The sequence below is a fragment of the Lynx rufus genome, unplaced genomic scaffold (genome assembly GCF_022079265.1).
Source record: "Lynx rufus isolate CCGP_SWC_20201006 ecotype Redwood Valley unplaced genomic scaffold, mLynRuf1.p SCAF_9, whole genome shotgun sequence".
In the NCBI taxonomy this organism is placed as follows: domain Eukaryota; kingdom Metazoa; phylum Chordata; class Mammalia; order Carnivora; family Felidae; genus Lynx; species Lynx rufus.
Window position 1 is genome coordinate 18,203,279 of NW_025814897.1, and position 21,399 is coordinate 18,224,677.

Here is a 21,399-nt window from a genome sequence, read left to right on the forward strand (position 1 = left end):
ACATAGTTTGCCCCGAATCACACAGCAGAACCTGGCTGCAAACCCAAGTCTATAACCTGGAAAACCCATTTGTCCTTCACTTCCTTGAATATCCGGAGTGTTTTTCCTCATCCATCGCTAGGGTCTGTGGATTCAAGGGTGTCTCTAAGGTTCCACTCTGTTGGGGGTGAGTTAGCTGGAACTGTGTAGGCTGGGTGGCCACACAGGAAGCGGCTAGCCAGCCTGGCCACCCTGCCCCTGCCTGGCCTTGGCCTCCATCTTGCTCCTTTGTGAACGGTTTCTCCTTTTAAGGTGCATTTGTTCTTTTTAGGCAGATTGTATGGGATGCAAAATACAAGCTGGGAAGAAGGACCCCTTGTGACACCCCTTAGATCCACCTCACTCTTCTGAGTCTTGTCTCCTAACTCGCCAGGGTTTCTCCAGGTGTGCATTTTTCAGTCTCTGCTAGAAAATATTGGGTGCCATCTCTGTGGTTCAAGGGCTAATCCTAGTTGAATTCAGGAGTTTCCTGATTTCTGCTAAATCTTCGCTCTCCCCTGCCCCCAGTCTCAGAGGAGCTCTGGTCTCTGGCTGACCTCTCCCAGAATCTTAAAAGGACAAGGTAGCAGACCCCTATAAACACCATCTCAACATTATCCCAGACTTCGGACTGGCCCAGGCAAAGAAAACGTCTGCAGTCATTTCTGAATAACCCACTCTAGGAGCCGGTGAACTCACCACCAGGAAGTCCTTTCTGCTGTCTACCCCCAGTCCCGCTTGCTTTAACATCATTCCAAACCATGCTGGCTGTACCTTGGCCCTCCCATAGTGCACGGGTCCTAAGGAAAGACAGGGGTTGAGGTTTCCTGAGTCCATCTCTGATAGACGCAAGTAGCCTTCAGCTCTCCTGGCTCTGGCTACCAGGGATGAGGGTGACAAAACCAAATCAAGGTGGATGGCAGCTTATTACGCTTTAACTTTCCTATTACCCACCCAATAGCCTAAGCTGCCAATAAAGCAGCATCACAGCCTGTTAATATCTCTTCCCGGGAAAAGAGAGGCAGCAGGCAGGGGCAGTGCCTGCCGGAAAGATCAGTAATAGACGCGGAGAGAAGCTGACACGGTCCTAATGAAGCCAGAGCAGGTTTTTATTTACCTGGCTCTGTTCAGAGGCTCTCTGGATGGCTCCTTAGCCTGCGGCAGGCGCTCCCTACTCCGTGTGTATGTCTGTGGAGGCACCCGGTCCAGGCTGTCACATAGGAAGTTTGTTGGGAGCTGGTTTATACACTTGTCGGCCAGGCTGGTCTGATGGGGCTCCTTGCTTAGTCCCCAGGGCAGTGTTTTTCTCTTTCTGTCATCTCTGCTCTGATTTATTAACTACAAATAAAATATCATAAGGATTACGCCTCCACGAGCCTTTTGTCTGGCTGCCTTGCAGTGGGCAGTTGTTCTGAGAATAAAGACCTATTGTTTTGGCCTCTCAGGGCCACAGACCCCCAGCTCCAAGGCCCACAGTATGTTTATACGGGTCTCCGGGGGAAGGGGTTCTCATCCTGGGTGGTCCTGTTTTAAGCACTGTCAAGTGCAACATCAAGGATGTCATCTTGTCTTCTTCCTCTGGTGAGGGTCCCGAATCCCGCAAGCTGCACCTCCACCGACGTGTGTCAAAGGTCTTCCGTAGACCTTCTTCTTACACGGAAGAATCCACCGTCCACAGCCTCGCCTCACTCAGGCTTGCTGGCTTTTTCACTCATCCTGGATCCTCCCTGCTGCCTATTTTTTGCTCCTCCTCCCAGGTCCCCCATTTCAAAGTGGCCCCAGAGGAATTTATCAAGTTCCAGTCCCAGAGATTCACAACCCTGAACCTCCACCCCAGCAACACCGACATCAGCGTGGCTGTAGCTGGGATCCTGAACTTCTTCAACTGCACCACCGCCTGCCTCATCTGTGCCAAAGCAGAATGTAAGTTTCCCCAGCCGGGCTCCACCCCACACAGTCCTGGCTTGTGGATTTCGGCCTGATCGATTTGCCCCTGGCTGGGAGTAAGCCAGGTTGGGGAGGGCTCCCTCAGATGGCGGGGATGATTCCCATGCGTCCTTGGCTGTTTGTCTATATGGTGGCGGGGAGGGAGAGAGAGAGAGAAATCCAGGAACACCCTTTGCCAGGCATGGGCGGAACAGAGAGAACTGGGTTACAGGGAGACTGGCCAACCTCCAAGCCTTTTTGCATCCACAGACTCAATTCCCACATTTTCAGCCTCATTGTTAAGGAGCTACAAAAAAGAGAGAGAGAGGGAAAATATAAAATTGGATGCATTTTGTACTTGATGGGTTGAAAAGCTTCTGCCCCTGGAGAGCGGGTTTTGCTGATGGAACGAGGTCCAAGGGCAATTCCTGATAAAGCATTTTTTTGCAAATGCAGGTTTTAGAAATACGGTGTCTCTGACTGTCAGACGATTTGTAACATAAATTTAGTGTTTATGAGATTTAGCTAATATAAGCCAGCACTTTGCAGCAAATCTGTGCATCTGTGTGCTCCCAGTGACAGCTGTGTACCCACATGTGGTCAGGCAGGTGCTGGCCACTACCTGCCCCTGGGGCCCAGTGTCCGAGCCCCAGGCATCTGTGTCCTGTGCACCTCGCCTATGTAGGCCTCACCCTGCAGGGCTGGGTGGGCTCTGTTGGCAAAGGTTTGTCACCTCCCATCGTGGCTCCTTTTTTTTTTTTTATGGGTTCCCCGGACTGCTCTGCATGCTTAAGTCTTTTCTCTACCCCGAATCGCTACAGCATCTGTAAAGAAAGGTCCTTTCCCTGTCAAGGGTCAAAAACATCTTCTTTACCAGGCACTTGCACCCCACGGCCTCCCCGTGATGTGTATTCATTCCCTTATTTGCATAAACACAGATGTATGATTTACTGGGTGCTACCCAAGAAACAAAGTAACAGTCCCAACCCTGTGTGCGTTCTATATAGTTTCTTTAATTATTACAAGGACCCAGTGGGCTTGGAGGTCTTAATGCAGACACAGAACATGCCCGGCATCCCAGAGAGCTCTATCGGACAGCACTGCTTTAGATGAGAAGTGTTTTGTGGCCAAAATAAAAAATGAAAAGGAGAAACGTTTGGATAAACACTTCATTCTGTTTCCCCCTCATGGAGATTCACAGCACACATTAGCATGGATGCTCTGAGTTGTCCTGTGGCCAAAGCAACCACTTACCTCTTCCCTTCCAAATAGTTTTGACCATGAGTCCCAAAAGGCTGCTGATAGAAAAGCCCACCGGATGCTAGTAGTTGATAGAAGGGAGTTGGGAAACGTCGCATTCTACCAGCTGGCCCTCCTCGTACGGCATCCTCGAATCGCTGAATGGTGTCGCAAACTCAAGGACTCTCCCCTAGAAATGTTTGCCAGAAACCCGCTCGGGCAGGACCGAACTGGTGCCCTCCATGCATACGGCAGGAATGTTAAGAGACAAAGGACAGGCCGTAAATCTCTCCTGGCAGAGATCCTCCTGCAGCCCTTCCCTAGTGCCGAGTCCAATGTCTCACCAGCCTGATGGGAAGTTCTTTCTTATGTCTAGCCTCAGTCCTTCTTGCGCGTAGGGTGAGCCCTGCTCTCTCTCCGCTTCAGCTCTTCCTGGGAAGGAAGTTACTCCTCTGTCAGTTAAGCACCTACTGGCCACTGAGCACTGTGCTAGAGTCTGTTGCCTCCTAGACCAGGGTCTTTCCCTTAGAATCACAATATTCCTTGACATTCATACGAGTCCTTGCAGATGGCAAAGCACTTTCAATTACGATTTTGCCATTCCATTTCCCTCCTCCCCGGTCGTTCCAGAGCCAAGAAATCAGAGTCTTGAAGCTGCTCGGGGACCTGCTTGAGGTCGCACAGCTGGTGCAAGACTCTAACTCAGGTCCTCTGACTCTGGGCCAGGATGTCCTCCTCCACGGCCCCTCCCGCCCTCCTGGTCTGCACAGACAGACTCAGAGCCCCAGCTCAGGGTGGGCACGTTGTCCTTTGAGGGGCAGAGCTCTCTCTGGAGCAGCGTGTCCCCTCGCTCCCTTGAGCGGGATGCAGGGTGGCCGTGCCCAGACCCCGTCCTGAAAAGGATGAGCCTGCCCAAGTCCCAGAGAGGCCGGGCCACAGCCCAGGAGGGACTCATCGACCACACAGTGCTGCCTCTGCTTGAAGAACTCATCCATTGAGGCTTGCTGAGTGACTCCGGTCCCACCCACCAGGGCCCAGGGAAGGGCGGGCAGCGCAGGAGAAGTTCAAGGGCAAGGAGGATTAAAATCTAATCAAAGGGTGAAGAAATCAGGGACTGAAGGGAAATGTAGCTCAGAGCTTCTGAGGAGAAACTCTGCTATCCTTCCTTATTAATGTAGGTCCAGGAGACACTGCAATTTGAATTAGGAACAGGCATCTAATTCTATTTTCCAGCCATCAGAATTAGGCATAACAGAGATCATTCCATGGGGAATCATACCACTTACTCTCCTTCTCTCCAAAAGTAGATTTTTAATAAGCGGGTTTTGGACCAAGTAGAGTTGTATTGTGTTTTACATTATTTTTTTTTTTTTCTTGAATCGGGGGAGAAAAATCAGAACACCCACAAGTGCTTAGTTGTAATGAGGCTGGGGGAGAGGCAAGGGACCTAGGCATGCCATCTTGGTCATCACCATTGAGCGTAGGGGATATGGCTGTTTGGGGGCTTCCAAGGAGAGTTGGGGTTCCCACCATGGCCCCTGAGGCCTCGTTGGTGATATCACCCAGCCTTGGCACACAGTAAGCTTTGAGACGCTCAGGATGGACCCAGAGCCTTAGACTCCCTTTGGTCACAAGCATTACGTATTTTCCTGGTACCTTTGTGTGAAGTTCAAATCACATGTATATATCTTACGTTCGCCTTGGCGTTCTTTCTAAGTATTTACGCTCTCTGTGGCCATGTCCTGTGCCGCTATGCCTTCTGCCACCTGTTTACTTCCTGTGTGACCTTGGGAAGGTGACTTAGGAACTCTCTAGCCTCCTGTTGTCTATCAAGTGGGGACAACGATACCTCCCTGGGAGGATGGCCGAGGGCATTCAATAAGATGACATACACCGAGCATGACATGGCAGCCGCACTTAGGAAACAAGAGGCACACGCCAGTTTTTCTTCCCTTCCTTCTTGGAGCCCATTTTTTTTTTTTTTTTTCCTAATGTTTGTTTGTTTTTGAGAGAGAGACTGAGTGCGTGCACGGGAGGGGCAGAGAGCGAGGGAGACAAAGAATCTGAAGCAGGCTCCAGGCTCTGAGCTATCAGCACAGAGCCCGACGCGGGGCTTGAACCCGCGAGCTGTGAGGTTGTGACCTGAGCCGAGGTGGGACGCTTAACCGACTGAGCTGCCCGGGCGCCCCCGTTGGAGCCCTTGTGAACAACGCCGAGTCAGGACCTGGAGCACAGTGACCAGAGTTCAGCTCTGTCCTCCTACTGTCCCTGTGCTTGCGAAACTCAGTCCAGGTGGTGGGAGAGGAGCAGACTCCGACCCCAGGGAGGAGGCACAGCTGGAGAGAAGTGCAGAATGTGCGGTAAAAGAGAACCGTCTTTGTAGTCAAACCAAGCTGCTCTGCCACTCAGGAGCTGTGTGATATCACGCACATCACTGGACCTCTCTGAGCCTTAGTTCCCTCCTGTGTAAAGTGGGAATAATACTGCTTTTCAGGGCATTCGGGTGGAAGGTATGGGGGCCCAGAACATAATAAACACTTACTCACTGTTACTTTATCCTGTAATTGAGGTCATGGCAGCAAGGGGTGGAGGAGACCCAAGGCCCCTTGTGAAAATACTGGGGCACTAGTGGACCTCTCCATGCCAGCCCCAGGAGGCACTCACTATGGGAGGCCTTATCCTCATAGTGAGAAAAAATTAACCATTTGTTGAGCACTCACTATGTGCCCAAAACCCTGCTAAGGCTTTTTAAATTATCCCATTTAAATCTCACAATAATGGGGGCACCTGGGTGGCTCAGTGGATTAAACATTCAACTTCGGCTCGGGTCATGATCTCACGGTTCGTGGGTTTGAGCCCCGCCAGGCTGTGTGCTGACAGCTCAGAGCCTGGAGCCTGCTTTGGATTCTGTGTCTCCCTCTCTCTCTGCCCCTCCCCTGCTCACACACTCTCTCTCACTCTCTCTCAAAAATAAATAAACATTAAAAATAAATAAACAAACTTCGTGATAACCATAGAAGATGAACTCCATAGACATTCCTATTAGATGCATGAGGAAAAGAGAGATTAAGTGTTTTAACACACATGGTTCTTATTACCTCCTCCCCCTGCTTCTCCAAGTACTGTGGAAAAGGCAGAAGAGAGAGACCTTTTCTTTCCTCCTTCCAGGAGACAGCAGGAGCGCAGAGGCCAGGCTCTTCCCACACGCACCCTTACCATCAGAGAAGATGGCCCACAGGGCCAGGCAAGGCAGAGGACAGCCCTCCTGTGAGCAGGAAGCCTCACCTCGTCCCCCAGGCCCTGTCTCTCTCCTCCTCTGGCTCCTGTAGCCTGGTCTCCCCTGCCTGGCCTCAGGGCCAAGCCCAGCTGTGGGATGAGACAAAAACCAAGAAGCAGGTGCAATGCACCATTCAGGCCCTTGAACTTGTTCTGTGCCTTTTCCCTACTGGCGACACCGTAGACTCTCATTCCCATCTCTCCATCAGGATCTGCTGCCGAGGAAAGGTCTGAAAACTGAAAATGACACACCCTGAGGCCTGTGCGGCCGGCACGGGGAGAAGGGAAATGGAGCCTTTCCAGGTTCAGGGCAGTGAGTGCGATGGTGAACCATGTTATCTCCCTAAATCCTTGCTACAGACCTCTGAGGTCACTATTACATCAGCTGCCTCCCACAAGATGTCAAAGTGCTGTCTGTTCTGGGAGTATTAGCATTTTTCTAGAACCAAAGCCTGTAGCCAAGGGAATCAGCCTGTGGAGAGAGAGGGATGCCAGTCGAAATGGGTGTTTATTCTTTTTTTTTTTTTTTTTTTTTTGATACAAGGGTCCTCTGTGCCCCTGTAGACCCATCACTTAGGTATTTGTGTCCTTGTCCTACGGCCCTGTCCAACCCCGGCTGTGCCTTTCACAGCTCTTCTCTCCTCCTCCCGCCCTGCCTGGCCCCCTGCCTTCCGGTTGCAGAAGCCAGCCTCCCTCCTTCTTCCCAGAACAGCCGGCCTGCTGAGGCTCTCATCGATCCATCCCATTGCATCTTGAGCGAGACTAATGGGTTCCCCAGGTCCCTCTCAGCCCTGGACTTGGCAGGCAGATCTGCTGCTGGGCCAAGGGCCCCGCAGGAGAAGAGGGCTGGGGTAGAGGTGGAGGGGAAGCTGGGAAGAGAACAGCTCTTAACCCCTCTGGTGGCAGCAGCAGCCTTCAGCGAATCCCTTAGTACCATTAAACAGATCGAGGGGAAGAGAATGACGATTGGAAAATGCCACACTGCGCTGAAAAACTCCTAATGTTCCTAATGTAACTAAACCACACTTTCCCTTCTGCAAATTCCTTCCACTGCCCAGAATAAAAAAAAAAAAAAAAAAGGATCCCTTTCTGATTCATAGAACTGAAGAATCCCTAGACTGGAAAAACATCAGTGTTCTTCTAGAGCAACTTACCATTCCCTGGGTTAATTCACTCTCTGACAGTCATCAAGAGGGGCTTCAGGCTTTCCTTGATTACCTCCAGTGACAGGGAACTCACTACCTTATGATGCAGCCCACTGCATCTTTAGACAGCTCAGACAGAGGTTCTTCCTTAGGTTAAGCTAAGTCTATCTCCCTGTGACCTCCATCCACCCTGTTCTAGGGTGTCGTCCTTCAGGCTGCCAAGAGCAAGTCTGTATCTTCTTGACCCAGGCACCCCCTTCCTTCAGCTGCTCCTCAAGTGGCATGGTGTCTGTTCCCCACTTGGCACCGCTGCTCCCCTGCTCTATTGAGACGTAGGGTCTCTCTCTGCCCGCCCCCCCCCCCCCCGCCACAGTCTCCCAGGGAGTCTTCCCTGGGAGTCTTCCTTGGGAGTCTCTAGTTCAGCCCACCAGCCAGCACTGTGCCCCCTGCCTCACACTGGGTGTGTGCAGAAGAGTTTGAAGTGGGATTCCTACCCAACACCATGAAATACTGAGTGCTTATGCATATACTATAATGTATATACATATATGCGTGCATATACGCTGCTAAGTATGTTACATGGTTTCTAACCGAGAGCCGTATTTTGCGGATTGGATAATAAATCTGGGAAGAGGAGGAGGTGGGATGAAAGGACAGTTAGGATGTGAATGGGTGAGGGAGGAGTCGAATGGAAACCAGATTTGTGAAGCATCTTCTAGGGGACGGACACTGCTCTGCTTTACTTGACATCCTCTTACTAACCCTGTAAGGTAGTTGTTATCCTTACTTTACAGGTAAGGACGCTGAGGTGCTGGGGAGGGGTGGGGGCGGAGGGAGCCACCAGAACTAACCAATCCCAGCAGCACCGGAGCCGGAACTCACCTGCCACCCTGTTCCCTGTCTGCTGCTTCCAGCCTGGGAAAGGGGTGACGGATCAGAGATCCTGGGTGGGATGCAGAGCCCTCCGAGCACTCGCTGCCCTTCTCCCCTCCCTGTCCCCACCCTGCTTCTCACTCAGCATGTGCACAGTATGCTGGAGGAGATGGGGGGCGGGGTGCTGCTTCCTTGTTGAAAGGACAGCGAAGCACCCCAGGGGCAGTCGGGTGAGGCACGCTGGGCATTAATTGAAGCAGGGTCCCCAGTTTATCTCACGTCTAGGAGGTCTTCCCTGGAAGCTCAGGGCACCTGCCAGTTTTAAAGGGATGAACTGCCCCTATGCTGCCCTGGCCAAGCGTCTCCATGCTGTGCCTAATCCCCATGGCATCCTCCAAGCTTCCCCGTCTCGTCCCGCTGAACTGCGTCACCACTCCGAGGAATCCCAGGGGATTTGGCCTCTTTCCCAGCCAGACTCTGGAGACCCTCCCTGCTACATCCCAGGACCGGTGGCCTTGCCCTCTGCCTCCACTCCCTTACTCACCCCTCCAGCTGCCTTCTCCCCCATAGCATGCCCAGACAGATATTTTCTTGAGCCAAAGAGATGGCCAGCATTCCAGGAGCACCGGCTGTGGCCTCCCCTGCCCCCCTTGTGTAGGGTCTTTGGGGTCAGGTGCTCCGACCTTTGTGCAGGTGGGGTTTTGCTTTTCACGACCTCTGAGGAAGGCGTGGTGAATATTCTCTCCATTTTACACACAGAACTGAAAGAGGCTGCCCCGTGGAAACCCAGATGATTTAGCCCATCAAACAAAATATGGGTATGGTGGGAACCTTGTTATAGACTTAGTTGCAAGTCCCTGCGCTCTAAGCTCCCGGAGGGCAGGGTTTGTATGATACCTCTTCTCTGCTGACGTCCTATGGGCCCAGTGCCTGGCTTCTTGGGACGCACAGATGTTGGTTGAACAGGCTTGGACTTCAGTCCCTTTTTATTCTGCCTCACTGAGCCACACCTGCCTTTGAGCTGTTGTGGGGATGAGTAAATGCGGAAGGAACAGTGAAACCACACATTTCAGCATCTCAGTGAGTTCTCCCTTGTTACGCCCATTGTGCAGATGAGGAACGGAGCCTCAGAGAGGTTAGACGACTTCTCAAGATCATACAGCTGGTGAGGGTCAAGGCCCTCCTGATGGGGGTGGTGGTGAGGGGCTGCAGGGGGCACAGACAGCAGTGGGAGTGGAGGTTCCCCCTGTGGGGGAAGGAAGGAGAGGCCCACTGGTTCTGGAGCCTCTTTTTTTTTTTTCTTAACGTTTATTTCTTTTGGAGACAGAGAGAGACAGAGCATGAACGGGGGAGGGGCAGAGAGGGAGACACAGAACCGGAAGCAGGCTCCAGGCTCTGAGCCATCAGCCCAGAGCCTGACACGGGGCTCAAACTCGCGGACCGCGAGATGGTGACCTGAGCTGAAGTCGGACGCTTCACCGACTGAGCCACCCAGGCGCCCCACGGAGCCTCTTTTGAATGACCGCCCCTCCCAGAGTTTTCCCATCCTGCTGCAGCTGCCAGCTTGCCGGACCGCCTTGTTGGGACCCATGGTGGGAGGATGGGGGTTGGCACTACCTTCCCAGAGCCCCTGGCTTCATCGCCGGGCCCTCGGGCTCCACCCTGCCACCTCATCCTTGTCAGATAACATGCCCGGTGTGGGGCTTTCGTCCCCGAGTCCAGAGATGTAAGACACATGCCCCCGAGCCCCTCCTAGGTTCTGTGTGTGCTGCTTCTTATGCGTGTGTCCTGAGAGGCACCCGGTCTCATGGGAAGAGGGCTGGCTGGAGATGACAAAGTGGGGACTCTGGTCCCAGCTGCGTCCCTGTGTGACTAGGCAAGTTTCATCATCTCTACAAATCAAGGGAGGTCGAAGAGATGCCCTTCAGAGCCCTCCCCGCCCCCCCTCCCGGTCTCTCTCTCACCTTTCGATCTTTGAGGGTGGGGAGGGTGAGGAATCTGCACCGGGGGAGTCTGGGGTCACGTTCAAGACAGGCCTGCAATGAACATCCTGTAGCTGGGGCAGAGAGCAGAGCCCAGGGGCCTTTGGTTAGAAAGCCAGTCCTTCCTTGCCATCCAGGGTATGGAGCCGGGTCCAAGAGCCTCATGTTTCCCTCTGTGTGTGGGATTAAAACGCATCGTAGGATTGTGGTGAGGACTTAGAAAAGCCACGTAGAATATTTAGCCCATTTTTTGGAACAGAATGGAAACAGAATCAGGATCCAATAAATGTTACTCTTGTCGTTGCTTTTGGGAACGAATGCCTTTGCTTCTCTTTCCATTGGAGTTGAGACCACTGTCTTCCCGGGAGACCCCACCCTCCACCCCTCACACACACCTTCTTCCTGGCCTGCCTTTTCAGAGGCAAAGCTGAATTGAGACCCTTGTGTCCCAGTGATAACATTCCAGAAACCCTCCTCCCACCCCTGCTCCTAGACAGCAGACAGCTGAGGGGAGAGGGGGGGAGGTGGTGGTGGGGAGAGTCCTTCGCTCACAATCCCGTATTTTCGCTTTGTTCGGGGCCCACGTTATTGCCTGCTGGAGTGCAGTTCAAAGCCTGTCCTCTTATCATCATAATGATACCTGGTCTTAATGCAGCCACCCTGCTCTGAGGAATTCAAAGGGTTTTGTTAGGCCTGTTAACTGGGCCTTGTGATCTTGAGGAAACGGCTCCCCCACATCTACATGAAAACAAAGGCTGGGCTCTTGTAGGGCTAGATGGAACATCTGTGAACATCCATGGGCGTTCATGATGGGTGAGTCGTGGGCCTAAGCACTTTACAGATTATCTCAGTTAGTCCTCGCCACCGTCCTGGGAGCCGGCTGCTGTTCCTTTCGTTTTTCAGATGAGGAAACTGAGGCCAAGAGCCCCGGCCACATGAAAAGGTCACTTCATGAGTGGGTGGCCAAGTGAGGGGGAGAAACCAAGCCTGCTGGTCTCTGAACCCTGGTCTTGGCCGCTCCCGAGCGCTGTGGGAAGGAGAGTGGACCCTCAACCCACTCGAGGGACCTCCGTCTCTCTTTAGAAGAGCCTTGCTGAGGGCTTTGGGGGAGGCCATAGGGGCTCGGGAGCATTCTTTTTACTTTAGAAGGGACTGTCGAAGCCCACAGAGGTTGAGACACCTGCTCAGCACCGGCAGTAGGGCCGGACCCACGACCCCGCCTCCAGCCCCGGTCTTTGCTTGTCTCGCTTTTGCTCCAGTGTCTCCCCAGGCAGCACGGCGGACCCTCAGGGGCTTCATCCTCTCTCCCCTCCAGGCCTTTTAAACCTGGAGAGGCTGCTGCGGCAATTCCTTATCTCCAAGGACACACTCTCCGTCCGGATGCTGGATGACACCCGGGACCCCACCCCGCTCCTCAAGGAGATCCGGGACGACAAGACAGCCACCATCATCATCCATGCCAACGCCTCCATGTCCCACACCATCCTCCTGAAGGTGGGAGCCGGGCCGGGTGCGGTGGGCGGGGAGCATCCTTCTCCCTCCTCCCTCTCTCCTCCTGAGCTGGTGCCCTGCTCCCTCTTTGCCTTGGGTGTTCTCCCTGGGTCATGGCCTCCGAACCCTGGCAGACTTCCCTGTGCTTCACTTGCAATGGATGGCTCCTGCAAGCTGAAAGAAAAAGCAGAATGAGGATGATGTTATAAAAATATTAACTCCGGGTGCAGCCGGGCGGGCAGCCCCCAGCTAAGACCCTGCCAGGGTTGGTGGGTTCCCGGGAGGGGCCGGGGCAGTGGGGACAGGGCACTTGGGACAGAGGCTGTGTGCCAAGTGGTTCAAAAGTATTTCCATATTTTGACAAGCTGGGCAGTCCCGTGAGTGTGTACCGTCCTCTGTAATCCCCGTACGGTGTACTAGTTTGCAGACTGCTGCTGCGTAATATCCCAGCATAATCCTCTCGATGACTATGTGGGGCCGGTATCCTGTCTTCCCTCGACAGATGAAGACACTGAGACTCTGGGAGAGGAACGGCTTTGTCCGAGGCTCCACCAGTGAGGAGCAGAGCCGGGCCGGTACCCGTTGTCTCTGACAGCTAATCAGCACTTTCTTCTACCTACCCCTCCTCAGAATACAAGGGGCAGGGTGGCAGTCCCTGGATCAGAACTCACAGTAATAGAAACTGGAGCTCTGTGAGGGAGGCCCATCTGAGAACGAGAGAGAGACAGAGGAAGACCAAGAGAGAAGTCAGGTGCCAGGGGAACAGCTGGAAACAGCTGGGCAGCCTCAGAGTCCCCTGCCACCAGTTCCTGGGCTGGTGGCTGGGCTAGCCATGTAACCCCAGACAGACAGACCCTGCTGCGGGCTCCCCTGTGGCTCCCAGCAGCTCCCCCAGGCACACTGGCCTCTTCCAGTGCCGCTCTAATTGCACATTTAAACTCAACCTGCCATCTTCCACTGGGGGAGCGAGGCTCCTTGTTAACCTCTGCCAAGCTGTGAGGAGCCCGCCAGACACTCAGCTGATTGTCTCTTCCTCCCCTTCCCCCTCTCCCTCTCCTACCCACCCCTCCTCAGCTAGTTTTGGTCTCAGAGTTAATAAGAGATTTGAATGAGTTCTCTGAGTACTGAGGGCTGTCCCTTCAGCCCGTTGCTATAGTAATTTTGCACAGCTCCAAACCCACGTCTGTCTGGGAGCATATACTCCAACTCTCACACATACATACACACACACACGCACACACACGCACACATGCACACACACACACACTCAAACAGAATTTTTTTCTGTATTTCTTTTCTTATGTCTGGGCCGATGATCAATGAAGTTATCAAGGATGGAAAAAATCCTCTAGGTTTTAGGGGAAGCTGGGGGCAGGGAGTAAGATAATTGTCCCCTCCCTTGCAGAGGGCAGTCAGGACAATGCACGGTCCCCACTGCAGTAGCCAGAGCCCATCCCTGGACAGCCTCCAGGCTGAAGCCTTTTGGGGGCATCCCTTATAATAATAGTGTAATAACCTCCGGAATGCTTTATGGCTCCCAGCATGCGTGATCGGGCTCTTTTATTTTCTAATAATATGTCTATCGTTGAAATTTTAGAAAGTACAGAAAAGCACATAGAAGCAAATAGAAATCATCATAGCTTCTTCTTTCTTTCTTGAAGCCTTGACTTTGAGGTCTGATAGAAAAATCTTACAGGGACACATGGAAAAGTTAAGACATTCCGTCACCCAGAGACAGCCACTGTGAAATTTTGTGGTCTATCCTATCTACCTTTGTAGACACATTTGTTTGTTTTCAAAATGATCGTCACACGGCCCATGTACTTCTGTAACCTGCTTTTTTCCCCGCTCAATGATATGCCATGCGATTTGCTTTGTGTCGTTACGTATTTGTCTGCAAATGTTTTAATGGCACATCATTTCTTATCATGTGGGCATACCATAATTTATTTAACCAGCCCTTTATTGTTGGAGATACAGGTTGTTTTCAATCTTTTGCTGTAATAAACAATGTGGGATGCGCATCTTTGTACATAAATCTTTATGCACGTTCACGAATATTTTCTTAGCATAAATTTCCAGAAGTGAAATTACCGAGTTAAAGATATGCATGCTTTTAAGGGTTTTGATATGATTTGCCAGATTGCCTTTTAAAAAGGCCATAACAATTTATACTCCCATAAGTGTATAGGTATCTTATGATACTCTTGCCAATACTGGGTATTTTCATTAACAACACTTTTTTTTTCAATGGCTGTGCTTTTGAAGAAAACTCTCCCCGTAACGACGATTATTGGCAAAGGGTTCTGCTGGGTGACCAGTGGCAGGCTTTCCTGGGACCACTTGTTGCCCTCAGCCCTTGTGACCTTAGAACCAAGCCCGTCAATGATGAGCGAGGCTTCGGAAACCAGTTCCCTTTGTTTCCGTTTGACTTCCTAGTGCCCCCAGCAGGGATGCCCTGCATCGGGTCTGGGCTGGGGCTGCAGGCAGCTCCTCTCCAGGGTTATAGCACAGCCCTGGGGGCTGGGGGGGTGGGGCTCCATGAAGGATGGATTCAGTGTGGGAAGCAGTGTGAGCAGAGAGCACAGGGAGCTTCCGGAAGGCTCGGTGTGCACATGCAAGCCTGGCCCTGGAGCTTGGCAACACTCTGCTTGCTGTCTCTCGATTTCAGAAGGATTTGCAGAGTAATCCCCTACTTTATTGAGCAGCTGTTCCGGCAACAAACTTCGTGTTTACCCAGAATTCAGGTCTTAAAAACCAAGGATCTCTTGTCTTTTATCTTTGGGTAGCAGACTTCACAAATGGGTTTTAACCATCTGACGGTGCCCCCTCCCCGTCCCCTGGCCCCTGCCCATCCCTGCAACCAGGGGGCTCCCACCCATCTAGGCAGTGATGATCTGGCAACGGCACTTCTATATGGACTGTTGGGGGGGGGGGGGATGGGCATCAGGCCATACCAGCCTCTTGGAAGTTGAGGAGGAAGCAAGGCCCCGAGCCCCATGTGACCGACCCCAGCACCGTCTTGCCCTGGCGTAGAGCCCTTCTGTACTTCGGTCTCCAGTGGAATTGTGGCAATAGAAGGACTCCAGCCTGCTCTTAAAGGAGTCTGTGGGGGCTCCTATAAGAACGCTCACAAAGTTACTGGAGTTCCTCAAGAGAAAAACACTTTGTAAGAGGAAAATGTAATCACCCTGGCCCTTGTTTTCCCCTCACGCACCTCCATAGTCACGACAGAAGCGGTTTCCCAGTGGCCCTGGGGCTGCAAGATACATGATGAAAATCTGACTGTCAGAAGGCATGAGGACCCTGGGGAGAGCCGGGCTCATTATTTACCTGATCTACTTGTCGGCTTCTGTGGCACCTGTCATGCTCAAAGCCGGGCACACTGACGGGGGAGGTTGGTGTGGGGGACCTGTGATGGCTACAAAGATCAGACAAAAGGGAGGCTGTTCTGGAGTCGCAGCCTCCCAACTCTGGGACGATGACACGCGGGTGTGCTCTGATCAAGGGTGAGGCATGTCACAAGCAGCTTGTTCCTTACTACTAATAAAGGACCAAAGTTTGCAAATGATTCACTTGTTTCCTACATTACTGCAGATTCAAAGACTCTTAGGAGCCTGGCTCGCTCGCATTTGTCGGGTTGAGTTAATTTGGGAATTGCCTACAACCCACAGACTCTCCTGACTCTGCCTCAGCCCCTGAGAGTTGTCAGTACCTCCATCAATATCACGGTCCTCTGGGGGAGAGTATAGTTTGGTTAAAAGGACTGAAATTAGGCTGCCTGGCTTTAATTTCATCTTTTTCCACTTATGAGATGTATGATCTCGTACCAGTTCCATAGCCCTTTGGTGTTTTGATGTCCCTGGCTGTCAACGTGGGGGGCGGGGGAGGAGTCATAGTGCCTACCTCATCGACTTAACCCAAGCGAAATGCTTTCTAGTGCTTGGCCCATACTAAGGAGTGGGTACGTGTTAGCCATTGTTATTGCTAATAGTTTGGGAGATAATTATTTTAGTCTGTTTTATTATTTGCTTCATTTCCCTTAAAGTCATTTTGGTTTCCATAATATCTGGTTATATCCGTGGGAATGTGTTGTGCATGAGAACATCAGCTGCTAGGAGTGTCACTGCAGGGGTGGAGAGCAGGGTGGCAGGGGAGAGACCCTCCACCAAGTCATCCTCCAAGTCAAGGGCAATGTAAGAACCGAAGGGAAGGGGGTCAGACAAATGGCGGACACTTGGAGCCCCTACTGCTCATTCACTTCTAGTGGGTTTTGTTTTCTCTCTAATCTCCTTCTCTTCCCTTTGCAGGCAGCTGAACTCGGGATGGTGTCGGCCTATTACACATACATCTTCACTAATCTGGTAAGACATTTTCACAGCTCACCTCCTTGGCACAGAGTATCAATAATTAGAGTCAGCGGGGTGTGACGGAATGAAGCCCAGGAGATGGGGAGTGGGGGAAATTAAAGCAGAGGAACAGAAGCCAACCAGAGAGGCAGGGCATTCTAGAAACATGGAAGTCCAGGAGCTACTGGGATTCTCATCTCAACAACTCTTAGCCTTGGGAGGGTGGGAATTGGGGGAGTCTAATGCCTCCATCCAAATGCCACCAGCTACCTAGCATTGAGTCCTCTGATGGATGTGTCTTCTCTGTAGGTCCAGTTACTGGCCTGCAGTCCAACCATGGATTGTCAGACCCTTAATGCTAACTCAGAGGTAGGACAGCCGGGCCACAAAAGTACACATCGTACGAGGTTAGAACCGGATGCACCTACAGAGGCTGCCTTTGCCGAATCCCCTTACTTTGCAGATGAGAAAACAGGTCTATAGAAATTTTATTGAGTCAGGTTGGAGAACCAGCTTTGCCACACACTGTGTGCTCTTCAACAAGCATGGAGCCTTGGTTTCCTTATCTGTAAAATGGGGATAGGAACAGATATGTCATAGAGTTGCATGATTTAATCTACACGGAGGCATTTTGAAACTGTAAAATACTAAGAAATATGCAAGGTTGTGGTGAAGGATGGACACTCAGTAGAAGGAACCTCAGAGAACTGGTTTTTTAAAAAATGTTATAACTTTACTTTGAAATGATTATACATTCACAGGAGTTGCAAAGATAGTACAGAGAGGTACCATGTACCTTCGACTGAGTTTCCTCCAGTGGTTATATCTGACATAATTGCGGTATGATTATCAAAACCAGGATATCAAAATATCCAGTCTATCAAACCTGTGTAGATATATGTAAATCCCACTGTAACCAAAACGACCCCATCTCATCACCCAAACATCTCCCTCATGCCGCCATTTTGTCTCACCCGCCACCCTCCCTCCCACCATCTCTAACCCTTCACAACCCCTAATCTGTTCTCCATTTCTACAGTTCTATAATTTCGAGAGTGTTACATAAATGGAATCATGCAGTGTATGACCTTTTTCACTCAGTGTGATGCCCTTGAGACCATCCAAGTTGCATGAATCAATAGTTCGTTCCTTTTTATTGCTGAATCGCATTTCTCGGTGTAGACGTACCACAGTTTGCTTAACCATCCACCTACTGAGAGACATTTTGGTTGTTTCCACTTTCTGACTGTTACAAACAGAGCTGTCATAAACAATCATTCAGAGAAGAGGTTTATTTTATTTTATAAATGCGTGGATGTCGAGATCACTTAGCTCGGTGGCCCCTTCATGCAGACGTGCTTTTGACCACCTCTTGTGTAACAGGGACCGGGCCAGGCATTAGGGAGGAAAATGAGAATAAGAAACCAAGCCTGCCTTGGGAAAACTCAAAGTACCTACTGCAGTGCAAAGGGGTAACTTCTAGTAGATGTGTAGACAAAGCACTCTAGATCCTGGAACAGGGGCCACTTGCTCAATGTGGGACAGGCAGGAAATGCTTCACCGAAGAAGAGGCCTTTAGGCTATGCCTTAAAGGGGGTTAAGGGCTTTTTCTAGATTAAAAAAGGAAGAGCGTTCTGCCTAAGAAACAGCATATCCACGTCTTTGGAGATTTGAAAGGACATGGCAAGTCCAGGAAACAGTGAGTCACTTCAGACTTACTGCCTGCTCTAGGATGGGCATGTTAGCTAATTACTGTTCATTTATCTATTTACATCCATCCTTGAAAGTTACTTATTGAGAGGATTTAAGGCACATGTCAATGAATTTTAAGATCCCTGCTAGGTTGGGGAGCAGAACACGACATCTACAGGTTTGACTCTTAAATCTTAAAGTGAAAAAGGCTCTGGAGAAGTTACAACCTTCTCAGCCAACATATGTGATGGGCGGTCTAGGGGATCGTGCAGTGTCCCTCCTGGATTTAGGGACCTGCTTTCCTGAAATGTCCTGCACGTTTGAGGAGATGCCTGCTCACAGAGACAGGCTGGGACTCTGTGATCTGTATTCTTTTCCAGCTATATGCGGGTTCTTATGAAGAGCCCTTTCTTGGGGCTGCTGTGGAATTGCTATCCCTGAAGCATGCTGAGGCCTTTGCTCTCAGAGTCGAGACATTTTGGAGGAATCGAGTGTGGCTTCTTTTCTGGTATAGGGACTCCCTCAACACAGGCTTGCCGGAAAGCCATTCAGCGTTTCCCAGTTCACCACCCCCACCAAACTGCCTACTCTGTTGTTGGAATTTTTTTTTTTCAACGCTTAATTCTGTATTTAAAGAGAGAGCACAGTGGGGGAGGGACAGACAGAGAGACAGAGACTCAGAATCCGAAACAGGCTCCAGGCTCTGAGCTGTCAGCGCAGGGCCTGACGCAGGACTCGAACTCTCGAACCGCAAGATCTTTTTTTTTTTTTTTTATATATGAAATTTATTGACAAATTGGTTTCCATACAACACCCAGTGCTCATCCCAAAAGGTGCCCTCCTCATACCCATCACCCACCCTCCCCTCCCTCCCACCCCCCTTGAACCACAAGATCTTGACCAAAACCAAAGTTGGACGCTTAACTGACAGAGCCACCCAGGCGCCCCCTGTGGTTGGAATTTTTAATGGAGTCCTAGCATACGTATGGAAGACCACATGAATCATAGGTGCACAGATTAGTGAATGTTTTTCAGGTGAGGGCACCTGTGTAAGCAGCACCCAAATCCAGCATTAGAACACGACCAGCGCCCCAGTCCCTCTCATGCCCCCTCCCAGTGACTACCTGGCAAAATGTAGAACAGAAAGAATTTCTTTGTTTGCTTATTTATTTTTTTCCTATCCAGCACTGCTGCTGTAAATCGCGGCATTAACATGTAAAAAGGGAGAAAAGGATTAGACTATTCCCAGAGCAATGCAGAAGCATTTGCTTAAAGTAAGGAGGCATCTGGGGGAGCCCGGGGAAGTTGGCAGCAGAGTAAAGGGAGTTGAAAGTACAATCGGGTTCCATCTGGGGAGCTGGGAAGTGGAGGGAAGAAGAGGGAAGAGGCGAGCCAGGGGCTGCCTCATGCACCCCAGCCAGGGGTGCCCCCCACATTAGGCAGCCACGTCAGCAAAGGAGGACAAAGTTAAGTAGCAAGTCATAGCCGTGACTTAGCAGATGGAAGGAGGCCAGTCATTTGGAATATGAGTTCCCAGGACAGTCACCAGAACAAGGTGGAGTTGCTTGGCTTGGAGATTTTTAAGAACGCGTCACCCACGCTATGTACTGCCACTGCCTCTTTTCAGGACTGATAATAATGAGTGTGACGATTTATCTAGTGGAAAAAAAGCACAGGCCTGTGAAGTCAGGAGACCCAGGTCTGTGCCCCACTCTGCTTTACACGCTGTGTGGCTTTGGGGGGAAGTCACGCTGACTCTCTGAGCCCATTTTCTCCTTTGTAAAAAAAAAAAAAAAGGGGATGATAAAACCTCACAAGTTTGTTGTGAGGATAAGTCAAGACTGCATTGTAAGTTGAAAAGTACTGTGTGTTTTTAAGGCATTGTATTTGTTTTATATATAACACTGTGATACTTGCAGCTTTCAAAGAGCTTTCTTTTCTTCGGGGGGCCCGAAACTGAATGTGATGAGCTCTGGGAACATGCCTCAGTCAGAGAGTTCTTTGAACCTGGAATTAACAGGACTCACACCGTTTGTAAGTTTGCAAGGAAAAATTAAAAAAAAATTATATCTGTATGAATGATGATGGCTGAATAACATTCAAGAAAATAGGAGAAGAGCCATTGCAAGAATCAGTGGGAGAATATTCTGGAAGCCTCTCGTTAGTGCTTTGGCTTTCTAGAAAGGACAGGCCCCTATTAAGAGTAAAGAAACTATTTGTTGTTGTTTTTTTTTTTTTTTTAATTTTTTTTTTTTCCAACGTTTATTTATTTTTGGGACAGAGAGAGACAGAGCATGAACGGGGGAGGGGCAGAGAGAGAGGGAGACACAGAATCGGAAACAGGCTCCAGGCTCCGAGCCATCAGCCCAGAGCCCGACGCGGGGCTCGAACTCACGGACCGCGAGATCGTGACCTGGCTGAAGTCGGACGCTTAACCGACTGCGCCACCCAGGCGCCCCTAAAGAAACTATTTGTAAGTCCATTCTTCCTGCCTAGTTGCAGTTGAAGCCTTGGAACAGAGAGGGAGGGGCTTTGTACAGAGGGAATGAGTTCCCTCCGTGTTTCTCACATCCCTTTCCCCCACATACACATGCCGCCTGGACTTTAATACTTCTATATTCCTTCTCTGAATTCCTCGGGGATAACCATCATGGCCCAGCTCTCTGAATTCTGCCACAGTGATGCAGCAGGTGCTCAGATTAGCTTTTTGAAAGCTACCACCATGAGCTGGAAAAGCATGGGCCTTGACATTAGGCAGATGTGATTTAGCACTCTAGTTTGACCAGCTACCGGCTGTGTGATCCTGTGCAGGTAACTTAACCTTTCTGAGCCTCAGACACCTCATCTGTAACTGGACGCTCATAATACCTGCCTCTGGAGATGATAACCACATAGCAACCGCCTCACAATACAAGTTTTGTAAAGAGAAGGTATTATTTTTAGAAGTCCTATTTATGCTTCCCATGTGTTAAAAAGAACAGGAGATACTTATCTGCTACCCAGCCTCTAGTGGCCTGTAATAGTGACTCCTGTAATGCCATGTTATTTATTTCCAAGGGATGAATAGAACTAGGTTAGTTATTATACATGGCTGAACTGACCAGAGTAGGGTTTGTTTGTGTTGGTAATTACTGAGTAATTGATCAGGTTGTCATACGTCATTCCCTTCTAGGCATTAAGAAGGCTGATGGATACTTCCATTTTTAGTTTTTTGAGGAACTGCCATACTGTTTTCCAGATGGCTACACCAGTAACGTTCCCGCCAACAGTGCGTGAGGGTTCCAATTTCTCCATATCCTCACCACCACTTGTTATTTCTTATCTTTTTTTGTTTCTAGCCATTCTGACAGGTGTGAGTTGGTACCTCATTGTGGTTCTGCTTTCGCATTTCCCTGGTGATCAGTGATG

At 50.6% G+C, this 21,399-nt stretch overlaps 1 protein-coding gene across 1 annotated transcript in view; it reads left to right on the forward strand.

The window, feature by feature from the left end:
• Positions 1-21,399, forward strand: part of GRIK4 (glutamate ionotropic receptor kainate type subunit 4) — a 299,620-nt gene that overhangs the window by 137,289 nt on the left and 140,932 nt on the right. Inside the window, exons 4-6 of the mRNA XM_047071432.1 lie at positions 1,776-1,941; positions 11,775-11,953; positions 16,261-16,314. Coding sequence (XP_046927388.1) covers positions 1,776-1,941; positions 11,775-11,953; positions 16,261-16,314 — 399 coding nt within the window. The remainder of the gene's footprint in view (positions 1-1,775; positions 1,942-11,774; positions 11,954-16,260; positions 16,315-21,399) is intronic.